Genomic DNA, 24269 nt, shown 5'->3' with positions numbered 1-24269 from the left:
TCAGATTGTAGCAGGGTCATTTGTCGGCGCATTTTATCGCTGTGGCATGCCTATTGGGCTGCACTTACGGACAACAAGCTTCGGGCCTTGAAACCTCTTCCCATGGCTTGGACATCCTCCTCACGCCCTTCTCGGCGGTAGGAGGTAGTTTTGGCCCGGTTACGGATTGGACACTGCCGGTTCAGCCATCGCCATCTGCTGACGGCTGCGCCGGCGCCGTTCTGCCCATGTGGGCAATTGCTGACGGTCCGCCACATTTTAACGTCCTGTCCGGATTTTACTACACTGCGTCTTGATCTTGGCCTGCCATGTACTCTCGATGCCATTTTAGCGGATGGCCCAGGAGCAGCTGCTCACGTTCTTCGTTTTATCAACTTGACAAACCTGTCTAAGGCCATTTGATTATGCTGTTTTTTTAATCCTATGCCTGTCAATCTTTTATCGTGTTTTCCCTTTTAGTTGCTGTTTTAAACTTGTGCCTCGCGGTGCATTCCTAACGTAGTCTGGGCGCTAATGACCATTGAAGTTGTGCGCCCTAAAACCACAAAAAAAAATCTCTCTCTCTCTCTCTCTCTCTCTCTCTCTCTCTCTCCCTCTCTCCCTCCCTCTCAGCTTATAACCATCTTCATTGTACTGGTTACAAGATAGATGTGCATACAAATTTATTTATAATGTTAGAATTATTCACTTTTAGAGAGATAGTTGGCATAGGAACATTGGTAACATAAATTGTTGTCACACTAAGAACATTGTACAAAAGACACTTTGCAACAGTGTCAGGTAATTTTCAGTAAAGTTAAGTGGAATCATATGTAATCAACATTCTGCAATACTGATTTTCAGCATGTTGATTTTGCAGCCATAAACCAGTGACTAACGTAGGTTCAGCGGACTTCTTCTGTACTTTGTCATATAAACCAATGCATTTTGACACTCGAACAAGAAAAAAAAGAAGAAGAAAAAACTCATATCACTCGCATTGAACTTGCAGCGTAAAGAGTGCCAACATGACAGTATACATGCTGGACAGTGTCACCATCCTTAATGGGTGCACTATTGTCATGTATTGTAACCAAATTAATCTCTCTTAATTACTGAGGATGATAAGTGCTGAACGAAGGCCTACTAGTGGGATTGGTTTTACCGTGAGATGATTGACAACTTAAGCTACATCACCATTCAGTCCATTTTTTGGTACCCCTCCCAGTCCCCATCCTCTGCCTCGGAGAAAAATTGTTCTCTCTATGAAATGTATTTTTAAAATGTGTAAGGTTGAGAGAGAGAGAGAGAGAGAGAGAGAGAGAGAGAGAGAGAGAGAGGGGCAAACCTCATTCAGTTTTTATGCAAATGTATTGATTCATACTTATTATTCTGTGAATAAATGCTTAACACGTCGAGTCCCAAGCCCGAGCGCAGCTCGTGTGGCAGGCACGCTGTGAGCATCCCGTGCCTGAGCTCTGCTAGTCTTCCTCTGTTTGCTTTGTTTTCGTTGCGCTTGCATCTAATATTCGGGCTTCGTGTGCTGTGATCTGCCCACTGCATGGTGCTGCTGTCGTGTGGATATTTCTGAAACTATTTCGGCGTTGTCAAGGACAATCCTCAGTTGTTCAAAACCACTGTACCGTCGTGTGGCGCCATAGTTTTCGTGTAATTCTTGTTGTGCTTGCAGTGCATTTTGCAATAAATATGTCAAAGTTTTTGACTAATACTGAGATTGAGAAACTTTTGAACGAGACATTTGAAAATGCCGGTTCCAAAGGGGACGTTTGTGAAAGTGAATACAGTGATTTTGCTTTTTAAGCAGACTCTTGTACAAAAGCAACATTATTTTTTCTTTCCATTGTTATACATTGCTCTGTGTAATAAGTCTGCTATTTAGGTTACGTGTCCATTGTGTTTTCAGTCGAAATTTCACCTCCGTCGGTATATAATTTACTGCCTAATACTGAAGGCAGTACTTCAAATGTAGTGCCATCTACAGAGTCACCATGTGAGAGAAGGTGTTGTAGTGTTCCAAAATCTTCAGATGTGGAATTAGGGTGGACTACATTAGAGGTGCAGCCTTCATTGCCTGAATTCAAAGAGAAAAGTGGGTGTGTGGCAGAAGTGGATGACAGCAGCAGTCCTTTCGATATTTTTTTCAATTTTTATCCCTGAATCAATGGTAAAACACATCAAGCCAGAAACTCTCAGGTTTGCGAAATCTATTGCAGATAAAATGAGATCATCAGGCAAAATGAAACCCAATAGCATGTGGATTTCATGGACTGGGGTACAGCTTCATGAAATGTATTTGTTCTTTGCTGTCACAATCCACATGTGCCTGTTGAAGAAAAATAGACTGCATGGTTACTGATCTACAAACAGCTTTGTTTCCATGCCTTTTCCAGGTTCAGTTCTACCTATAAATAGTTTTTTTGCTATTTTCTCTTGCCTAAATGTAAATGACAATGCCTCATACATTCCAAGAAATGAACCTGGCTATGATCCCATGCACAAAATCAGACCATTCCTGAATCATTTACTCGCACAGTTTCCATTATTGTTTTCACCTGAGGAAAACCTCACTATAGATGAAGGTGTCTATGGATTTGGGGGAAGAGTTATTTTTTGTGTCCATATAAAAAACAAACCTGACAAGTATGGTATCAAGCTGTTTACCTTGTGTCATGCAAAGACAGGATATGTTTTACACACTGAAGTTTACACAGGTAAAGGGCAGGAAGACAATTCAGTCGCTGCTCTTTTTCAGAGATTTCTGTCTGGCTACCTCAAAAAGGGACATACTGTTTATATGGACAGATATTACGCTTCACCTGCTGTTTTTGATTTCCTGTGGGGAATAAGACGAAGGCTGTGGGGACGTGCATGCCTAATCGTAGAGGACTTCCTAAGTGAGGTGTATTCAGCAAAAAACTGAAAAAAAAGTGACTGTGTATTTATGAGGAAGGAACATTTGATGACCAACTTATATCTTACTACCCTTCCAAGAGAAGGCAAATGAAATGATGGAAGAAACTGTTTTTCCATCTTTTTATAATGGCAGCAGTGAATACTTTCATCTTGTACTGTAAAACAAGAAACGATCAGAACAAAGGATGCCATTTGGCAAATTTTCTTCTGCAATTACGTGAAGAATTTTCAAAGAAAGGTTCTGTACATCAACATACTGCTACTCCTCAAAATGTGTGTAGCAGCAGACTTCTAGGAAGGCATTTTGTAGACAGGATTCCTTCCACTAAAAAGAAGGCACATCCCACAAGAGTGTGCAAAGTTTGTGCAGAAAAAACAAAACTGTCCAATTCAAAGTCTTCAAGAAAAGAAACAGTATGGTGGTGCCCTGACTGTAAAATTCCACTGTGCATTCAGTGTGTTTCAAATTGTACCATACAAGGGCAAATTATTGTTAAACGTACAGGTGAGAATCTGCGCAGAATTTTTTTGCACTAAATATGTACTGAAATGTAAATAAAATTGGTGTTCTAAATTTGTATTTAAATGAGCTTTATTTTACAAATGGATCAAATAGAAACCTTTCCTTCTAAAAAAATGTTTCCATATCTTTAAATAAGGTTATAAGAATGAAATGGTAGTTAAAGAGGTGCCAAAAATGCCCGGGTTCTGTTACATGCATGCTCCAAAGGGTTCGGGACTCAAAAGTGTTAAAAGTGATGGTGCCTGAAGAGTATTTTCAAACAAAAGTGGCTATCTACATTTAAGAGTTGTACAATGCATCGACGTGTAGCATGTGACAGCACTCCACTTCTTGGGATACTGAAGTATATGCTGTAACAGCCTCTTCTCCCTGTTACTCAACAGTAAACATGATGGTACTGCTAAACTGACCATTCTTCAGTTCAGTTTTCTGCATAAGAGGTGGTTGTTGTTTTTGTTGTGATAGTGGTCATGTCCTTCAGTTCAAAGAGTGGTTTGACGTAGCTCTCCATGTTAGTCAACCCTGGATGCGTCTCTTCATCCCTGCACAATTACTGCAATTCACATCCACTTGAATGTGCTCAGTATGGTCAAACTATTTCTTGATCAACAAAATAAAAATTCATTTGTCAGCTGACTTTTTATCTTTGTTGAAATATTCTGCAGCAGTTGAACTACAGCTATGAACAAAATCACTATTTCTTGATGTCTCAGAATGTGTCCAATCTGGCTATTTCTTCTTTTACTCCGAATTTCAGTGTGGTAACTCTTCTATTAGTTACTCAGGCTACATATTTCATCTTTGGTGTCCTTTTATATCCTCACATTTCAAAAATTTCTATCTCCTCTTGCGTGTTGTCATACTATATAGAGTCTTAACTGCTATTTTTTTTAGCTTGCAGATGGTTCCGAGTATTGTGGATGCGGTAATCGTAGTGAATTTTTCTAGTGTATATTTTGCATTCTTCTTCTACCTGCGAGCTCACACAGGGCTATTTTTTGGATGAGCAAACAAACTCGTGCTCACTGAGGTCGTATCAGTAGCAGTATGCACTAGTTGGGCAACCACACAACCTACAATAATTCTGCTTTGAGTATACATAAGGGTCAGTTGCTTAATGCTGCCTTTTGCCCCAAATTACAATTAAGCATTGATGTGGTTTAGCATAACAGTTAGTGAACTGTTTACACAGTTAAGCATAGGTTTCCAAACACATTGAAAATTGGATTGATTAACAAAATGAAATGAGGTACTGTAACCTGGAGGCTTGTGAAGTAGTTGATTCACTGGTTTGAATTCAACTTGTAATTTATTACGAGCAAAAGAATAAGAAACTCATACAACAAGTTTGCAATATGATTCTGATGGATTTACTGCAAGTATTTAAATAAATTGATTGCCAGAGGAGAGCAAAGCAAGCAGAGCGACAAACAAAAGTTCCAAATGATAGCTAATCCCACGTATTGTAGCACATATTCTGCAGTTTGTGATCTGAAATGATCGCAAAAGTTTCACTAAAACTCATTAAAAGATCAAATTAGTTCTGACACTGCTGTCAGTTCTGCTACTCCCTCACATATTACTGTAATGTCCAAACGCGGTCATCTAGAATCATGCTATCCTGAGTAACCTTAACACTTGCAAAATGATAACCACCCAGTATTACCAAGTTTATCAAAAAAGATCCCACTGATAGCACCAGACACCTCTGCTTGCTTACTCCAGAGCTATATCACATTATCAACCATTCAAGTTTAAGATTGGTGCTTTCCCTGGGCCATCTTATCAAAACGATGCACATTACATTGATTTGTATACATTATACACATTTAATGAACATATTCATAAATTTACATGTGTTTACATCTTGTTTCGTATATAAATATCAATGTTTTATCCTTTTAATTTGTTATTTTTGCATTTGTGCTGAGAGGGAGCCACAGAACCTTACGAAGTGTTTCTGTATTCTGCCAGCTGTTGCAGCACCACTTCACACAAAGCATATTTCTTTATTCATACAAACTTACCAAATGCTATGAGGGGCATCCAATAAATAACTCAATTTTTTTTTCAAGGCCAATTTCAGTTTAAAATATGTGGAATGTGTTGCAGGATGTTGTGGAATATTCCTGCATCATCCCTTACAGTTTCATGAAGTTCAGATAGGTAGCAGCGCTATTCAAAATGACATTTGTAACAGAGGTGCTTTGCAAGCAGAGAGCTGTCATTGAGTTTCTTTTGCCAGAAAACCAGAGTATTGCAGATATTCATAGGCACTTGCAGAATTTCTACTGAGACTTTGCAGGGAACAAATGCATGGTGAGTCATTGGGCAAAGGATCTGTCATCATCGCAGCAGGATCATGCAAGCTTTCCAGTCTCCCATGTACAGGACGGCTGCACCCAGCTGTGACTCCTGCAATGTTGGAATGTGTGGACACTCTCATTCGAGGTGATCGACAAATCACAAACACACACCTCGCTGCACAACTGGATGTCTCTGTAGTGTTCACACACTTGTCCACCAGTTAGGGTACTCAGTGGTGTGTGCCCTCTGGGCTCCTCACTGCCTAACAAAGACCATAAAGAGCAAAAAATATCATTTGTGCAGAATTGCTTGCATGTTGCATGGCTGATAATGACAATTTTTTTTCTCGAACATCATCACAGGCAATGAAACATGGGTTCATCATTTTGAATCGGAAACAAAATGGCAATCCATGGAGTGGTGCCACACCGCCTCCCTTCCAAAGCAAACATTCAAAGCCACACCCTCAGCCGGTAAAGCCATAGTCTTCTGGGACTCGGAAGGGGTTATTGTGTTTGGTGCAGTGATGAACTGTGAAGTGTATTGTGCTGTCATCAGGAAATTGAAGAAATGACCTCAGCATGTTTGTCACCACAAAATTGCAAGCTAACTTCTTCTTCTTCTTCTTCTTCTTCTCCTTCTCCTCCATGACAACACAAGGCCTCACACTAGTCTGCACACCTGAGAGCAGCTCACAAAAACATCATTGGACTGTTTGTCCTCATCCACCCAACAGACTGGATATTGCATCTTCTGACTTCCATCTGTTTGACCCAATGAAGACTTTTCTTCACAGGAATCAGTATGTTGATGATGGGGAGGTTATGTGTGAAGCAAGACGTTGGCTCTGATCGACCAGAAAAGTAGTACCATGTGAGCATACAGACCCTCCCAGCTAGATGGCATAAGGGTGTATGGTTTAATGAAGATTATGTTGAAAGGTAGTTTTTTGTAGCCAAAAAGAGCGGGGAGTAATATGGTGTATTGGAATCTTGAATAAAACCAACCTGCTTTCAGAAAAAAGTGTGTTCATTACTTACTGGTTGCCCCTCGTCTATACATAAATTATTACCTTATAGGTCTTGCTGCAATGTCAACATGCTGAAGCTAACTGATAGTGTACATGTGCAGAATTTTTGTTTTATCACTGCTGAATTAAATATTATAAATAATTTAGTTTTGTATATATCGTACAATCAAGCTTGCTCATTGTGTAGCTGAAATCATTATCTACTCGGGGTGTGTCTTACAAAGCAGCATATCTGCAAATGGTTATTATTTTTTTCTAAATAAATGAACATTTAAACTTTAATAACTTCCAAACTAGACACCATACAGTAGTGCTCAAAAGTATTTTGTAGAAAGTATTAGTTACATTTACATAGAGACAGGTGTGTAATAGAAAAAACTGCCAGGACATAACTGAAGAGTAAGTAAGTATAATCCATTTAGTACAAAACTACATTTAGTTTAAACAAAGGTATCTTACATTAAAACAAAAACAAATCTTGCGGCTTGAAAGTAAGTTGTAGGTTTAAGAGTGTAAGAATAAAACAAAACTATTTTGGAATCTGAAGAACAAAACTATTTCGTTGGATAATTGTGGGCTTTGATCACAGCTGCACATCGATTTGTCATTGAATCCACAGGGTTTTGAATGGGTCACGTGGGTGTTTTTACCATTCATCCAATAACGCTGTAACCTAGTTGGTCTTCTAACTGCATATTACCCACCAGCCTGTGAATTCTCAGTACAAAAGTGCCACGAAAATAATACTCTGGGGAAATGGTTACCCTTGTAAATAAACCACAGACAAATCTGTTAAAATCTCGATATATTTTTGAGGCCCAGTGGCCACCAGTTTTGTATGTGTAGATTTTGTTACAGCAGTGCATAAAGTTCCAACTGCTTTGATCAGAATTTGTAGCACACTCACGAACCCAACTTTTGCCTCTTGACCCGAAACTACAGATATGAAAGACAAGTTACTTGCACTGGAAGGCACATAATAATATTCAATAGTGCTACTCTCTTTGAAACTGTACCTGCCACGCAGGTCCTGATACCTCATTGCGCCAAGATGGTTTCGGAAATGCTGACACTTTTGCAATGAACATAAAATAACTGAAATTTCTCCCTGTTGCAACCAAATTGTCTTCAGTGGCAACAATTTCTCAACACTGAGACAGCACACAGTGGAACAGTAAAGAAAACTAACTTACTTACTTGCATTGTAGCAATGGCATTGTGGCTGGCAAAAGCTTTGCACATTGTTTGACATCGTCTAAGTCTCTGAGTATATCACCAAGCCAAAAACACTTACAATCACAAAAACAAATTCACTTCCTACACAAATTGAAGTTTTCCAATGTTAGTTTTGTAGTACAAGCAATGACAAAGCCTACTTTGCCACAGCTGCAGTGCCGCCTTGCGACATGTGCGCTTGCTCCAGACCCCATCCGTGTTCTCCTGAACAATGGCCCATTCTCCTGTATCTTGTCCCACCAGGGTGAAATTACATCACACTCACACTTTTAATAATTTTGAATGTTTTTGCTACTGGAATACATTCTGTTGACACCTCCAAGTGACACCATTGCAGAATGATATCCGCCAGAATTTTACTTCTCTCATAACCATTCCAGTCCTTAATATAATCAGGCCCTACTTTCTATGTTTCTCTGGACTTCTTCAACTGTTTGGAAAGAACAGGAGTCTGCTGGTGCAAACTATGCAGTATTTTTGGATTTAGGACACATTTCATATCCATCCACTTGCCGATGAAACTTCCAGAACCATTGTCTGTGCCAGCACACTGATGACTTGCGTTTCTTGACCAGCACTGTCCCATGCCGTGGCACTGGCAGAGCTCGCCCGCTTTGAGCAATTGGGACTTAAGATCGACCAGCCAAATTAAAATATAAATATATCGTGAGCTGTTAATCGAATCGTGTTGTGGTTTTCACTTTCAACAATCTAATAAAGTTCTCTATGCAACTAGATACGCTATTAGTTGCTCATGTTTACTTTAATTATTTTGGTTTATGCCATCGTGGGTGAGGTGTACAAAGGGCGTGGCCAGGGGACACGCGTATCACTGCTACGTATCAAGGCAGCAACAAATTGATCCTTGTTTGAGTAGCTTCTATGATGAACACATTGATGCAATACATCTCGGAGAAGTTCAGTTGGTTTTAGATCTTGGCTTTGGCTCCAAAAGTTTAATTTTTTTTTATCTGAAAAGAATTTTTTTTTAATTACTGAAAGTGTGTTCCGAATCATTGGTCTGCTGAAATATCCAATTATGTGGCTTGGTCTTTCTCCCGTATGAAACCATTTTATTTTCTGAAATGTCGCTCTACAGGAAACAATCCATTTTGCCATCTATTTGGACTAGAGGACCAAACCCACACTGAGAGAAACATCTCCACACCATGACCCTGCCACCACCGTGCTTATGGCCAGTACCTGGTACTTCTCAATGCCCCTTTGGTTTTTTGTTTGACATATATTTTGCACACCGTCAAAAGAAAATACATTAAATTTACTTTCATCGGTCCATGAAACTTTAGACCAATCTGTAGAATTCCAAATTTGACGTTTCTTTACAAACTCTATCCCAGACTTACTATTTTCTGAAGTTTTGAGTGGTTTATGTGATGGTCATCTACCATTTAAATCACCAGCTACTACCTGACATTTTATTGTAGAGACAAGTAGGTTCTGTCCATTATGCTGCTCCAGATCATCCCTAATTTGTCAAGTTCATTTTCTAGGACCAGCAGCTGACTGCTTGCATGTCATTCTGTCCTTCCACCTTGTTGCTTTTAGGGGATGATCTGACCTTGGCTACTGATCCTTCCTGTTGTTGCTGTCAATTCCACACACTTATTAGTTGTCATGACATGCTGTAGTCTCTAGCAACATTAGACTGCGACTTTCCCTTCTTTAAAGCATGTGAATTGGCGTTTCTCACATGAACTGAGTATTCTTTGTATTTTGGCATGCTTCTTGTTGTCTCTACAAATAAACAGACACTGTCAGTATGCCTAAGTAACAATAGGCAATGAATACCATACCACCAAAGCTAATTACAAAATACTTTTAGGCTAAAGGAAATGTACTGGCAACTTCTGCCACCGAATGTATCAGGATGACGAAATGTAGCGGGAAGAGGTAGAAGGCACCGTATTAAGACTTGTCAGAGCTTTCCAAGTGATTTATTGTTTCCAACTACTGTACCATGTTCCCCTTGGTCTGCGTCACCGGGTCCTGCAATGCTGAGGACACCACTTCGCTGTCTGCGAAACTGCTTGGCGCAGAATGGCTGCCTCAGCGACCCGTGCACACACTGTGTGTCGGCCTTGTACACCAGCAGAGTTGCGTCGTCGTCATAATGCCAGCAGTTGGCACAGTGGTCTGTGTCCCTGCCGAATCGGTGCTGCTCGGTGTGAGCTGCAGGTGGCCAGCTGTGTGCTTCCCGCCGGCGTGGCTGGGATCGCAACGACAACAAGCCCCCACGATCCCGCGTCCGAATCTGTGGCCCTCGCCTCAGAATGCCTCCAGCAAGTGTTGGAAGCCAGGACGCTTGCCTGCGGTAGCGAGCCGTGGAGTGGCCTGCCGCTGGCTAGCTACAGGTCCTGCTTCGGCCTCAGAGGGTCGAACCAGCGACCTGCTGTGGACTGGAACACTGGCGCCCCATCTGCTGCTGCATGTTGCTGACTGTTTTGCTTCGCGTCACGTAGGGTCAATTGCCACTTTTCAAGCCATTCATATATTTTTTCTAAACTGCAAAACGATTTAGAAAAAATATCTGAATGGTGTGAAAAGTGGCAGTTGACCCTAAATAACGAAAAGTGTGAGGTCATCCACATGAGTGCTAAAAAGAACTCGTTAAACTTCGGTTACATGATAAATCTGTCTAATCTAAAAGGGTAAATTAAACTAAATACCTAGGTATTACAGTTACGAACAACTTAAAAATTGGAAAGAACACATAGAAAATGTTGTGGGGAAGGCTAATCAAAGGCTGCGTTTTATCGGCAGGACACTTAGAAAATGTAACAGACCTACTAAGGAGATCTCTTTTAGAATACTGCTGCGTGGTGTGGGATCCTTACCAAATAGGACTGACGGAGTACATCGAAAAAGTTCAAAGAAAGGCAGCATGTTTTGTATTATCGCGAAATATGGGAGAGAGTGTCACAGAAATGATACAGGAATTGGCTGGAAATCATTAAAAGAAAGGCGTTTTTCGTTGCGACGGAATCTTCTCACGAAATTCCAGTCACAAACTTTCTCCTCCGTATGCGATAATGTTTTGTTGACAATGACCTACATAGAGAGGAACAATCACCACGATAAAATAAGGGAAATCAGAGCTCGTACAGAAAGATGTAGGTGTTCATTTCTTCCACGCGCTATGCGAGATTGGAATAATAGAGAATTGTGAAGGTGGTTCGATGAACCCTCTGCCAGGCACTTAAATGTGATTTGCAGAGTATCCATGTAGATGTAGATGTACTCATAACACACTAGGTTGGCCAGTGGGCCCCTTCTGCCTGTGTTTTGCGACATGCAAAACTGCTACATATACTCTTTCAGAAATTTGATGGCCCTGTGGCCTCTATTCTACTTCGCATCTGTTGGTATGCGTAACTCATTGCAATATGGCCCGCACCTGGCTGTAACTTGTGCTCAGAGTATTGCACAAAACTAACTTTCCCTAAACGTTGGTGCCGCTACAGAATATATACTTACATTGTTATTGTCTGACCTTGCTTGTTTACTGGATATGTAACCACAGCAGCATGAGGCTCTTGATGGAGTGACACAGTAATGTCTGTTGCTCTGATGTGACTGTATGCAAACAGTACCGACAACATAACACCACAACTGCAAAATACTTCTGTATACTACTGTACAAATATGATAACAATTTTATTGGCCTCCCACCAGTTTCAAAGATGTCCTTTTGACTTTTTTTAGCAAATATTCAATTCTTTCAATGTAACTTTTTATCACCATGCCATGTTAGTATTCACCCCCCCCCCCCCCCCCCCCCCCCCCCCTTCTCACCAGTCATGTTATACTTGGGCTTTTCCCTGTGTCATGCTCTGTCAGCGCACCTGCCGGCCCTTGACTGCCTCACTTACACTTTGGCACCGTCCAACCTTACTGACTCATGTTGCCCAGTCATACACAGCAACAAGCTGGCTCTCTGCTGCTTGCCTCTACACAGTGCTACGCAGTCCGGCCAAGCCACTCATTCTGTCACATACGTCAGCTTGCTTCTGCAGTGTCAGTCACATAACTCACTAATTTACTTACAAAGTTAACATACATTGTAGTAATGGTATAATTCTTTTGACATTAGTATTTATAGTGCACAATTTGTGCAAATATGAGTACTTGCTTGACTTGTGAAATTTTAGTGTCTAGGAATTGCTCATTGATGTTGTAAGTGTATGGGAGTTCTGAATAGTATGTAACAAATTGTTAATGAAGATATATTTCAACAAGCAGGTAACAGTATTGAATTTTGAGATAATTTACTTAAAATTTTCAGGTTGCTTTTCATCGCCAGAACAGTCATTTTGCTGCTACTTACGAGTCTTGCAGTACTGCTGCTTTCAAGCATGGTCGTACGGAGACAGTCAGGCCTTGCACAATGGCCACTAAGGTAAAGAAAAAACAATTCTTGTATTTGTAACTTTGATCACCATAACTGACTGTTTTGCAGTCCCTCATAATTACTTATAACTACTATGAATTTTTAAAGAAAGTGAGCTTTTCCAAAGAAAAATCCAATTTCTCTTCTTCAGAAACGCTTTCCTTGCCATTGCCAGTCTACATTTTATATCCTCTCTACTTCGACCATCATCAGTTATTTTGCTCCCCAAATAGCAAGACTCCTTTACTACTTTAAGTGTCTCATTTCCTAATCTAATTCCCTCAGCATCACCCGACTTAATTAGACTACATTCCATTATCCTCGTTTTGCTTTTGTTGATGTTTATCTTATATCCTCCTTTCAAGACACTGTCCATTCCATTCAACTGCTCTTCCAAGTCCTTTGCTGTCTCTAACAGAATTACAATGTCATTGGCGAACCTCAAAGTTTTTATTTCTTCTCCATGGATTTTAATACCTACTCCGAATTTTTCTTTTGTTTCCTTTACTGCTTGCTCAATATACAGATTGAATAACATCGGGGAGAGGCTACAACCCTGTCTTACTCCCTTCCCAACCACTGCTTCTCTTTCATATCCCTCGACTCTTATAACTGCCATCTGGTTTCTGTACAAATTGTAAATAGCCTTTCGCTCCCTGTATTTTACCCCTGCCACCTTTAGAATTTGAAAGAGAGTATTCCAGTCAACATTGTCAAAAGCTTTCTCTAAGTCTACAAATGCTAGAAACGTAGGTTTGCATTTCCTTAATCTTTCTTCTAAGATAAATCGTAAGGTCAGTATTGCCTCACGTGTTCCAGTGTTTCTACGGAATCCAAACTGATCTTCCCCGAGGTCGGCTTCTACTAGTTTTTCCATTCACTTGTAAAGAATTCATGTTAGTATTTTGCAGCTGTGGCTTATTAAACTGATTGTTCGGTAATTTTCACATCTGTCAACACCTGCTTTCTTTGGGATTGGAATTGTTATATTCTTCTTCAAGTTTGAGGGTATTTCGCCTGTTTCATACATCTTGCTCACCAGATGGTAGAGTTTTGACAGGACTGGCTCTCCCAAGGCCGTCAGTAGTTCCAATGGAATGTTGTCTATTCCGGGGGCCTTGTTGCGACTCAGGTCTTTCAGTGCTCTGTCAAACTCTTCACGCAGTATCATATCTCCCATTTCATCTTCATCTACATCCTCTCCCATTTCCATAATATTGTCCTCAAGTACATCGCCCTTGTATAGACCCTCTATATACTCCTTCCACCTATCTGCTTTCCCTTCTTTGCTTAGAACTGGGTTTCCATCTGAGCTCTTGATGTTCATACAAGTGGTTCTCTTTTCTCTGAAGGTCTCTTTAATTTTCCTCTAGGCAATATCTATCTTACCCTCGTGAGATAAGCCTCTACATCCTTACATTTGTCCTGTAGCCATCCCTGCTTAGCCATTTTGCACTTCCTGTCGAGCTCATTTTTGAGACATTTGTATTCCTTTTTGCCTGCTTCATTTACTGCATTTTTATATTTTCTCCTTTCATCATTTAAATTCAATATTTCTTCTGTTACCGAAGGATTTCTACTAGCCCTCGTCTTTTTACCTACTTGATCCTCTGCTGCCTTCACTACTTCATCCCTCAAAGCTACCCATTCTTCTTCTTCTTCTGTATTTCTTTCCCCCATTAAACAGAGAACCGACTCGTGGAGATAACATCTGGGACCTACTGATAACAAACAGACCCGAACTTTTCGACTCTGTATGTACAGAACAGGGAATCAATGATCATAAGGCCGTTGCAGCATCCCTGAATATGGAAGTTAATAGGAATATAAAAAAAACGAGGAAGGTTTATCTGTTTAGCAAGAGTAATAGAAGGCAGATTTCAGACTACCTAACAGATCAAAACGAAAATTTCTGTTCCGACACTGACAATGTTGAGTGTTTATGGAAAAAGTTCAAGGCAATCGTAAAATGCGTTTTAGACAGGTACGTGCCGAGTAAAACTGTGAGGGACAGGAAAAACCCACCGTGGTACAACAACAAAGTTAGGAAACTACTGCGATAGCAAAGAGAGCTCCACTCCAAGTTTAAACGCAGCCAAAACCTCTCAGACAAACAGAAGCTAAACGATGTCAAAGTTAGCGTAAGGAGGGCTATGCGTGAAGCGTTCAGTGAATTCGAAAGTAAAATTCTATGTACCGACTTGACAGAAAATCCTAGGAAGTTCTGGTCTTACGTTAAATCAGTAAGTGGCTCGAAACAGCATATCCAGACACTACGGGATGATGATGGCATTGAAACAGAGGATGACACGCGTAAAGCTGAAATACTAAACACCTTTTTCCAAAGCTGTTTCACAGAGGAAGACTGCACTGCAGTTCCTTCTCTAAATCCTTGCACAAACGAAAAAATGGCTGACATCGAAATAAGTGTCCAAGGAATAGAAAAGCAACTGGAATGACTCAATAGAGGAAAGTCCACTGGACCTGACGGGATACCAATTCGATTCTACACAGAGTACGCGAAAGAACTTGCCCCCCTTCTAACAGCCGTGTACCGCAAGTCTCTAGAGGAACGGAGGGTTCCAAATGATTGGAAAAGAGCACAGATAGTCCCAGTCTTCAAGAAGGGTCGTCGAGCAGATGCACAAAACTATAGACCTATATCTCTGACGTCGATCTGTTGTAGAATTTTAGAACATGTTTTTTGCTCGAGTATCATGTCGTTTTTGGAAACCCAGAATCTACTATGTAGGAATCAACATGGATTCCTGAAACAGCGATCGTGTGAGACCCAACTCGCTTTATTTGTTCATGAGACCCAGAAAATATTAGATACAGGCTCCCAGGTAGATGCCACTTTTCTTGACTTCCGGAAGGCGTTCGATACATTTCCGCACTGTCGCCTGGTAAACAAAGTAAGAGCCTATGGAATATCAGACCAGCTGTGTGGCTGGATTGAAGAGTTTTTAGCAAACAGAACACAGCATGTTGTTATCAATGGAGAGACGTCTACAGACGTTAAAGTAACCTCTGGCGTGCCACAGGGGAGTGTTATGGGACCATTGCTTTTCACAATATATATAAATGACCTAGTAGATAGTGTCGGAAGTTCCATGCGGCTTTTCGCGGATGATGCTGTAGTATACAGAGAAGTTGCAGCATTAGAAAATTGTAGCGAAATGCAGGAAGATCTGCAGCAGATAGGCACTTGGTGCAGGGTGTGGCAACTGACCTTTAACATAGACAAATGTAATGTATTGCGAATACATAGATAGAAGGATCCTTTATTGTATGATTAAATGATAGCGGAACAAACACTGGTAGCAGTTACTTCTGTAAAATATCTGGGAGTATGCGTGCGGAACGATTTGAAGTGGAATGATCATATAAAATTAATTGTTGGTAAGGCGGGTACCAGGTTGAGATTCATTGGGAGAGTCCTTAGAAAATGTAGTCCATCAACAAAGGAGGTGGCTTATAAAACACTCGTTCGACCTATACTTGAGTATTTCTCATCAGTGTGGGATCCGTAACAGATCAGGTTGACGGAGGAGATGAGAAGATCCGAAGAAGAGCGGCGCGCTTCGTCACAGGGTTATTTGGTAACCGTGATAGCGTTACGGAGATGTTTAACAAACTCAAGTGGCAGACTCTGCAAGAGGGGTGCTCTGCATCGCGATGTAGCTTGCTCGCCAGGTTTCGAGAGGGTGCGTTTCTGGATGAGGTATCGAATATATTGCTTCCCCCTACTTATACCTCCCGAGGAGATCACGAATGTAAAATTAGAGAGATTAGAGCGCGCACGGAGGCTTTCAGACAGTCGTTCTTCCCGTGAACCATACGCGACTGGAACAGGAAAGGGAGGTAATGACAGTGGCACGTAAAGTGCCCTCCGCCACACACCGTTGGGTGGCTCGCGGAGTATAAATGTAGATGTAGATGTAGATTCCTGTCAATTGTTCCCTTATGCTCTCCCTGAAACTCTGTACAACCTCTGGTTCTTTCAGTTTATCCAGGTCCCATCTCCTTAAATTTCCACCTTTTTGCAGTTTCTTCAGTTTTAATCTACAGTTCATAACCAATAGATTGTGGTCAGAGTCCACATCTGCCCCTGGAAATGTCTTACAATTTAAAACCTGGTTCCTAAATCTCTGTCTTACCATTATATAATCTATCTGATACCTTTTAGTATCTCCAGGGTTCTTCCATGTATACAACCTTCTTTCATGATTCTTAAACCAAGTGTTAGCTATGATTATGTTGTGCTCTGTGCAAAATTCTACCAGACGGCTTCCTCTTTCATTTCTTAGCCCCAATCCATATTCACCTACTACGTTTCCTTCTCTCCTTTTTCCTACACTCTAATTCCAGTCACCCATGACTATTAAATTTTCGTCTCCCTTCACTATCTGAATAATTTCTTTTATTTCATCATACATTTCTTCAATTTCTTCGTCATCTGCAGAGCTAGTTGGCATATAAACTTGTACTACTGTAGTAGGTGTGGGCTTCATATCTATCTTGGCCACAACAATGTGTTCGCTGTGCTGTTTGTAGTAGCTTACCCGCATTCCTATTTTCCTATTCATTATTAAACATCCTGCATTACCCCTATTTGATTTTGTGTTTATAACCCTGTAGTCACCTGACCAGAAGTCTTGTTCCTCCTGCCACCGAACTTCACTAATTCCCACTATATCTAACTTTAACCTATCCATTTCTCTTTTTAAATTTTCTAACCTACATGCCCGATTAAGGGACCTGACATTCCACGCTCCGATCCATAGAATGCCAGTTTTCTTTCTCCTGATAACAACATCCTCTTGAGTAGTCCCCACCCAGAGATCCGAATGGGGGCCTATTTTACCTCCGGGATATTTTACCCAAGAGGACGCCATCATCATTTAATCATACAGTAAAGCTGCATGCCCTCGGGAAAAATTACGGCTGTAGTTTCCCCTTGCTTTCAGCCGATCGCAGTACCAGCACATTAAGGCCGTTTTGGTTATTGTTACAAGGCCAGATCAGTCAATCATCCAGACTGTTGCCCCTGCAACTACTGAAAAGGCTGCTGCACCTCTTCAGGAACCACACGTTTGTCTGGCCTCTCAACAGATACCCCTCCGTTGTGGTTGTACCTACGGTACGGCTATCTGTACCGCTGAGGCACGCAAGCCTCCCCACCAACGGCAATGTCCATGGTTCATTGGGGGGGGGGGGGGGGGGGGGGAGGGGGGGTGAGTGGGGTAGCTATTTGATATAGACTCAAGTTTTCTGTGAACTGTTCAGTAACTGTATCATCTGAGCTGGGTGGTTTAAGTCCCATAAGATTTCACACACATTTGAGCTGGGTGTGGGGGTGGGTGTGGGGGAGTGGGTTTCAATAAGAGAACCAATTATCAATTTATTATAGTTGTCAAGTAGAACTTCTGCTGATACTGAACCATAGGAACTATCTCCTTCAATTGTACTAAAAGGTAAACTGCTTCTGATAGGAATAAACATTCCATCACCAACTTTACTTAATCTATCCTTTCTGAACATGGTTAGGTCCTTTACAAAAATTTCAGTTGAATTTATCTCTGGTTTTAGCCAGCTTTTCATACCTGTAACAATTTGGGCTTCAGTGCTACCTGTTAGCACTTGGGGCTGTGTTCTTTCCCAACACAGCTATGACAATTCACAATTACAATACTGTTTGTCACTAAGTCAACCCTCGTCCTGTGTTGCCCTGCATCCCTTGAGATTGACACCCTTTCTATAATTTCTCAAGATCCCATGAGACCCTGTAATGTAAAAAAACCACCCAGTCCTCTCCACACAGGCCCCACTTCATGTGTAGCAACTTCTAGTGTGTAGTGGGCCCCTGACCTATTAAGCAAAACCTGAAATCCCATCACCATACGGAAGTCGAGGACTCGACAGACTACACAGTCGCAGAACCATCTGAGCCTCTGATTCCCGTCCTCCGCTCCACTCTGTACCAAAGGTTCACAGTCTGTGCTGTCGACGATGCTCCAGATGGTGAAGCAAGATGGCAGTCTTTACCACTTCACTTAGACACCTGAAATGAGAGAAAATCTCTTCTGATCCAAACCAACAAACATTGTTAGTACTAACATGAGCTGTTACCTGCAGTTGGCTGCACAAAGTGTACTTAATGGTATCCGAAAGCACCCATTCCACATCTGGACTGACTGCTGCTGGCATACATATAGAGTGCATCCTATATTCCTTCCCTTTCTTGGCAGCCATATCCCTAAACTCCCAGCTACCAGTAATCCCACCCTCTGTGACAGCTCATATTTTGCAGGCTGAGAGGCTTCACCTGAAACAAGGAAAGGGACTGCATCTGGTTCAGGATGTTTGTCAGATGAACCAGGAAGGCCCTCCAGTCCGCCTCCCAGGAAGTCTTTTGCTTCCTGCTACACCTTGGAACGACCTCCCACTCAACCCTGGGTGAGGGGTAAACCTCAGTGTGGGCACTACTTGGTGTAGCCACAGCAGTGGACCAGTCAGGGGTCGTGTGGGACATGCTGTACATTCCTCAGGTGTGAAGGGTCACCAATTCAGCTTGCTTCTGAGCACATCAAACACAGTTCTTATCTATACCAAAGACAACAGAAATATATTCTAGGGTGTTGTTAAAATGTGGAACTGTGCCCAATACATATACAAAGCAGTACCACCACCGCCCTCATGGTGTGTATGGTCTGGACGTGGTCGCTGTTTGACTAAAACCAGTTGCTATTTTTTAATAAATATTCTACTGCAATCAAAATTATTTTAAATTTAGAATACTGTGTCATTTGTCAAGATGAGGGATATCCAAACCAAAACTGTAACCCCATGCCATGAAACGGCATTTTTTCATCCACCAAACTGATGCAGTATTGTTGTAATTCCCTTAAGATTTCTCAGTCAGTTGTACCGCCTGTCTGAAATGATGATTAACAAATTTTGGGTTATTGTCATTCCCAGAAGCAGCTTGAAGACAGTGGGCTACATTTTCTTATTGCGAACTATATCGAAGGTTAATTATTTGGAATTTCCAGTTTTGAGATGTAACCCCTCTGACTGAGAATATTATATTTAGCTTTGCTTCTTAATTGCGCTCTCTCTCTCTCTCTCTCTCTCTCTCTCTCTCTCTCTCTCTCTCTCTCCCCCCCCCCCCCCCCTGTCTCTCTCTCTCTCTCTCTCTCTCTCTCCCTCCCCCCCTGTCTCTCTCTCTCTCTCTCTCTCTCTCTCTCTCTCTGTGTCTCTCTCTCTCTGTGTCTCTCTCTCTCTCTCTCTCTCTCTCTCTCTCCCCCTCCACCAGTAAATTTGTAAAGGCTGGTAAATTGTCTTTGGTTCTCCAACTTTAAAAATTCTTGAATTTGTTGTTTACAGTAACTTACAAATCACATGATTGTTTTCAGGCATTCTGTGAGGCTATTAACAATCAACAGAGGCCAAGTAATTCTGAACTGAGGTCACTTATCGAAAAATGTTCTGAAGTACATGGGAAACTTACGAGAGAAGCAGCTATGGGTAAGTACTTGTTTGTATGTTTTAAGAGAGGGGAGTTATAGAAAGTTATGCTGTAACAACAAATACTATTACTTATTTTAACTATTAATACTAACTTTGAATTGAGGAAATCTTGTCTAAGTGCACTATTTCATATTCAGTGCAGAAGGTTTTTGGGGTAGGGGTAAGTAGTAATGTAAGCAATCTCTTTACTAAACATGTTACATCTCCCAAGTGCTCTGCCAATAAATCATAGTCTGTGGTTAGCTTTCACCACATTATCTATGTGATTGTTCCAGTTTAAATTATTTGTAATTGTAATCCCTAAGCATTTTGTTGAATTGACAGCCTATAGATTTATATGATTTATCGTGTAACTGAAATTTAGCAGATTCCTTTCTGTACTGATGTCGGTGACTACACACTTTTCATTACTTAGTCAGTTGCCACTTTTTGCACCATTTAGATATATTTTGACAGCATCATCAGCAAACAGTCTAAGAGGGCTGCTCATATTGTCCCCATATTGTTTATATAAATTAGGAATAGCAGGGGGCTATAGCACTTCCTTGGGAAATGCCTGATATCACTTCTGTTTTACTCTGACATCTCATCAGTTATTATGAACTGTGACCTTTCTGACAGGAAATTATGAATTCAGTCGCACAGATGAAATGATACTTCACAATGACATGATTTGATTAGAAGTTGCTTGTGGGGAACAGTGTTAAAAACCTTCTATAAATCTAGAAATATGGAATCAGTTTGAGATCCCCCATTGATACCACTCATTAATTCACGTGAGTAAAGAGCTAGTTGTATTTCAAAAGAACTATGTATTCTGAACCCATGCTGACTGTTTATCAATTGATCGTTCTCTTTGAGGTAATTCATCATCTTTGAACAGTTTGTGTTCCAAAATCATACCGCAACTTGATGTGAGTGATAGAGGCCTTTAACTCAGTAGATTACTCTTATTTCCTTTATAGTTGCTCAGTATGGAGATATTGTATCAGCATACTCTGAAAGGAATCTGATTGGCATACAATCTGGATCAGAGGACTTGACTTTATTAAGTGATTTAAGCTGCTTCGCTACTCAGAGGATATCTGTTTCTAAGTTATTCATGTTGGAAGCTATTTGTAATTTGAATTCTGGAACTTTCTCATTTTCCGTAATGTTTAATATTTCTTGTAGTTTCGGATATTTTCTTGCTTTTGTCTTGCTTTTCCATATACAGTGATTTCTTGACCTATTTAACCAGTTGCTCATCTGTTTGTGCTTTCACATTTTATGTTTTACTTCTTTCTTAATGTTCTTGATCGCATCATTTTTCTGCCTCACATATCAGAAGTATTATTTTCACTTTTCACTGTTTGTTTGAGCTTATCAATCAGCTGAATATTTATTTGTTTGTCCAGACTCATGAAACCACTTTTCCTTGTTTGTCAAGTTATAAGTTAGCCTCTTTTTAGTGTACCTTGATTGAAGTAGTACAGAAAGTGTGTTTGTAAAAATTGCTAATATAAGAAAAGTATATCATCAGATTCACTTCAAACCAATCGTCAAACATAAAAGCAGGCCATGATTTTTTTGATTCGGATGTGTGGTGTGTTTATTTTTTTTTTTTTTTTTTATAGCAATAGTGTAGTGTCGAATTTTAAAATATTATGTTTGGGAAAAATATTTTTGGTATTAAAATTTTACACAGTAAATGTTTTAATTGTGAGGGAGTTTGTTTCTCAGAAACAACAGCAAAATTCATGTAATCTCTTTTGAATGGTTAATGTGAAAATGGTTGGCTGTAGAGTTTAACTGAAATGAAAATAGGTTTTCTGTATTCTCATGTGAAATAGTGTGAAGGGTCTCCACTACTTGATGTTATAAAATGTGCAGTGTGTGTATCATACTGCTTTTTTTTCATTATTTTGTATATTGGCATTACATAAGCCGTGGATCCATGTGTTCACTATCACAAAAAGGTACCAGATGTAGGAACATGGCTTTGCATGAACAGACCTCTTAATATTTTAATAGTCTACATAAATTGTGGTGTTGAAAAGTAAAGAACGGATCAGGCAATAAGTGTGTTTCTATTACTGTAAAATTAGTGTATTGTTCATATTACCATTGGTCAGTAAGAGTTATGGCTGGAAGGAGTGCTGCATCGGAGGCAGTGGCATTCGTGGGAGATTTTCTTGCAATGAGCCAATCACCATCTCAGTCTACATCTACTCAATGTAAACAGAATGAGACTAATGATTCCAAGGCTTAACCAGCTGCACCTCAGTTCCTCATGGTATCACGTACTGAAGGAAGTCAGTCTATAATTCAGAAAGGTGTTGACTTCAATTGTTAGCCCTGTGAAATCCTGCTCTCATTTACACAATGGCACTTTGCTTTTGGAGACAAATTATGATTCTCAAGCCAAACAACTGCTTACAGCTTCGATCCTCCATGACTGTCCTATTCATGTTGAGACCCATTGAACACCGAATTCTTAACATAGTGTTATTTACACTAGGCTGATCAAGGGAGAAATCTAAACTTGCCTCTCTGATCAGGGCGTCAGTGCAGTCCATCGGGTCATGAAAAAGGTTGATTCAACCTTAGTACCTACACACACACACACACACACTTTTTCTTACATTTGATAGAGTTGTGCTACCGTCAAAGATCAAAGCGGGCTGTGAAGTCATGATAGTCCGAACATGTATTCCAAAGCTGATGCACTGCTACCAATGTCAACATTACAACCACACTTGAGTGTCCTACTGAAACCGGGCAAATGTGTTCCTTGCAGTAGGGATGCTCATGAGGGCGATTGCCTGCCTCCTCCTACCTGCTGTATCAGTTGCAATGGTGACCATGCAGACTCATCCTGAGAATGTCCAGTTTATGTCGATGAGCCAGCCATCCAGTATATCCGGGTGAAGGAAAAAGTGCCTTACCCTATCGCTCACAAGTTGTTTGCTACTCGAAAGCCCTGTGTTTTACCTCCTCCAGCTGTGCAAAAAGCCACTACATCTTCTCCTCCAGCAGTGAAATCACCTGATACAGAACCAGCAGCCCAGAAAGGACAAAAGGAATATTCCCGCAAAGACTTTTTAAGTCCCACCAACCAACAAGCATCTGAGTCTTCATCTGCCAACCGCGAAGGCTCCAAGAAGTCAAACAAAGACAAACGATCTTCTCCTTCACTGGCTCAGAGATCCTCTTCAATTGTGTTGACACATGATACCATCACCCAGGCCACCTCTGTTTCACTAGTGTGCACCACCAATCATTTTTCTTCCCTGGAATCTACAGGCTGACCCAGTGAGAATGATGATGCCTCTGTAAATCTCACGGTGCCGGATCCCACAGCCTCTGCACCCTGTATCAGTGAATCTTCGAAGGCTGGCGCATTTGTGGCATTAGCTCCAACAAGGAGGAATTACAGCTGCTCTTGGAATCACAGTGTCCACTTGTTTTCTGCCTCCAGGAAATAAAATTGTGTCTTCACAACTGCTTTGACCTATAGCATTTTCTTCCAGTCCACTTTGATCTCCCCTGAGGATGGATTCCACCTTATGGGAGAGTTATGCTGATAATCTGGTATGAAGTTCAAAGTCAAACCGTATTGCTGAACACCTGGCTGAAAGCTGTTGCAGTCCACATTTTATTTCCTCGCTTCACATTTTCTCTTTGTACAGTCTACATCCCTCTGTCATTTGGTGTCACTAGGGCAGACTTCCTCCAGCTTATTGGCAAACTCCCTCACCCCTTTTTGCTGCTTGGTTACTGTAATGTTCACCGTCCCCTTTGAAGCTCTTCCGGAACCTGTTGGAGAAGTGCCCTCTTGGCTGACCTTCTCAATCAATTCAGTCTCATCTGCCTTAACACTGGAGCTCTCATATTCCTTTCAGACTCCACACCCACCTACTCCCATTTGGATTTCTTGTTCTCCACTGCCCAGCTTGCCTGTAGTCTCGAGTAGTCTGTTCTCTCTGACACATACTCAAGCAACCATTTCCCGTGTGCTATCTGTTTGCTGACTCCTACCCCACCTATGTGTAAACCCAATTTACAGCTACCTGGAAACGAGGTCCATTCCCCAGTTTCCAGCCTGACCCTAGCAAATGATGTCATTGTAGACCCCACTGCTATCTCCAGTACCTTGGGCTGCTGTTTTGTGGAGATCACCCTGGCTTCCTCCACCAGAAACGCATGGAGGATTCTCAGGTGATATCCTTCTCCTCTCAGAATCACGAATGCTACAATGCCATCTTTACTATGCAGGAGATAGATCATGCTCTCCCTTTGTAACATCCTACCGGTTAGTGAGTAGTTAAAAATAGTTT

The 24269-nt window shown here is 41.1% G+C and overlaps 1 protein-coding gene across 2 annotated transcripts in view; it reads left to right on the top strand.

Annotated features, from left to right (window-relative positions):
* The window catches only part of LOC126469732 (carnitine O-palmitoyltransferase 2, mitochondrial), a 152536-nt gene that overhangs the window by 109054 nt on the left and 19213 nt on the right, over window positions 1-24269 (top strand). For both annotated transcript variants that reach the window (XM_050096934.1, XM_050096935.1), the window contains exons 10-11: window positions 12313-12426; window positions 19836-19947. In XM_050096934.1, coding sequence (XP_049952891.1) covers window positions 12313-12426; window positions 19836-19947 — 226 coding nt within the window. The remainder of the gene's footprint in view (window positions 1-12312; window positions 12427-19835; window positions 19948-24269) is intronic.

Source organism: Schistocerca serialis, chromosome 3 (assembly GCF_023864345.2).
Source record: "Schistocerca serialis cubense isolate TAMUIC-IGC-003099 chromosome 3, iqSchSeri2.2, whole genome shotgun sequence".
In the NCBI taxonomy this organism is placed as follows: domain Eukaryota; kingdom Metazoa; phylum Arthropoda; class Insecta; order Orthoptera; family Acrididae; genus Schistocerca; species Schistocerca serialis.
This window is presented reverse-complemented; position numbering and strand designations above follow the sequence as displayed.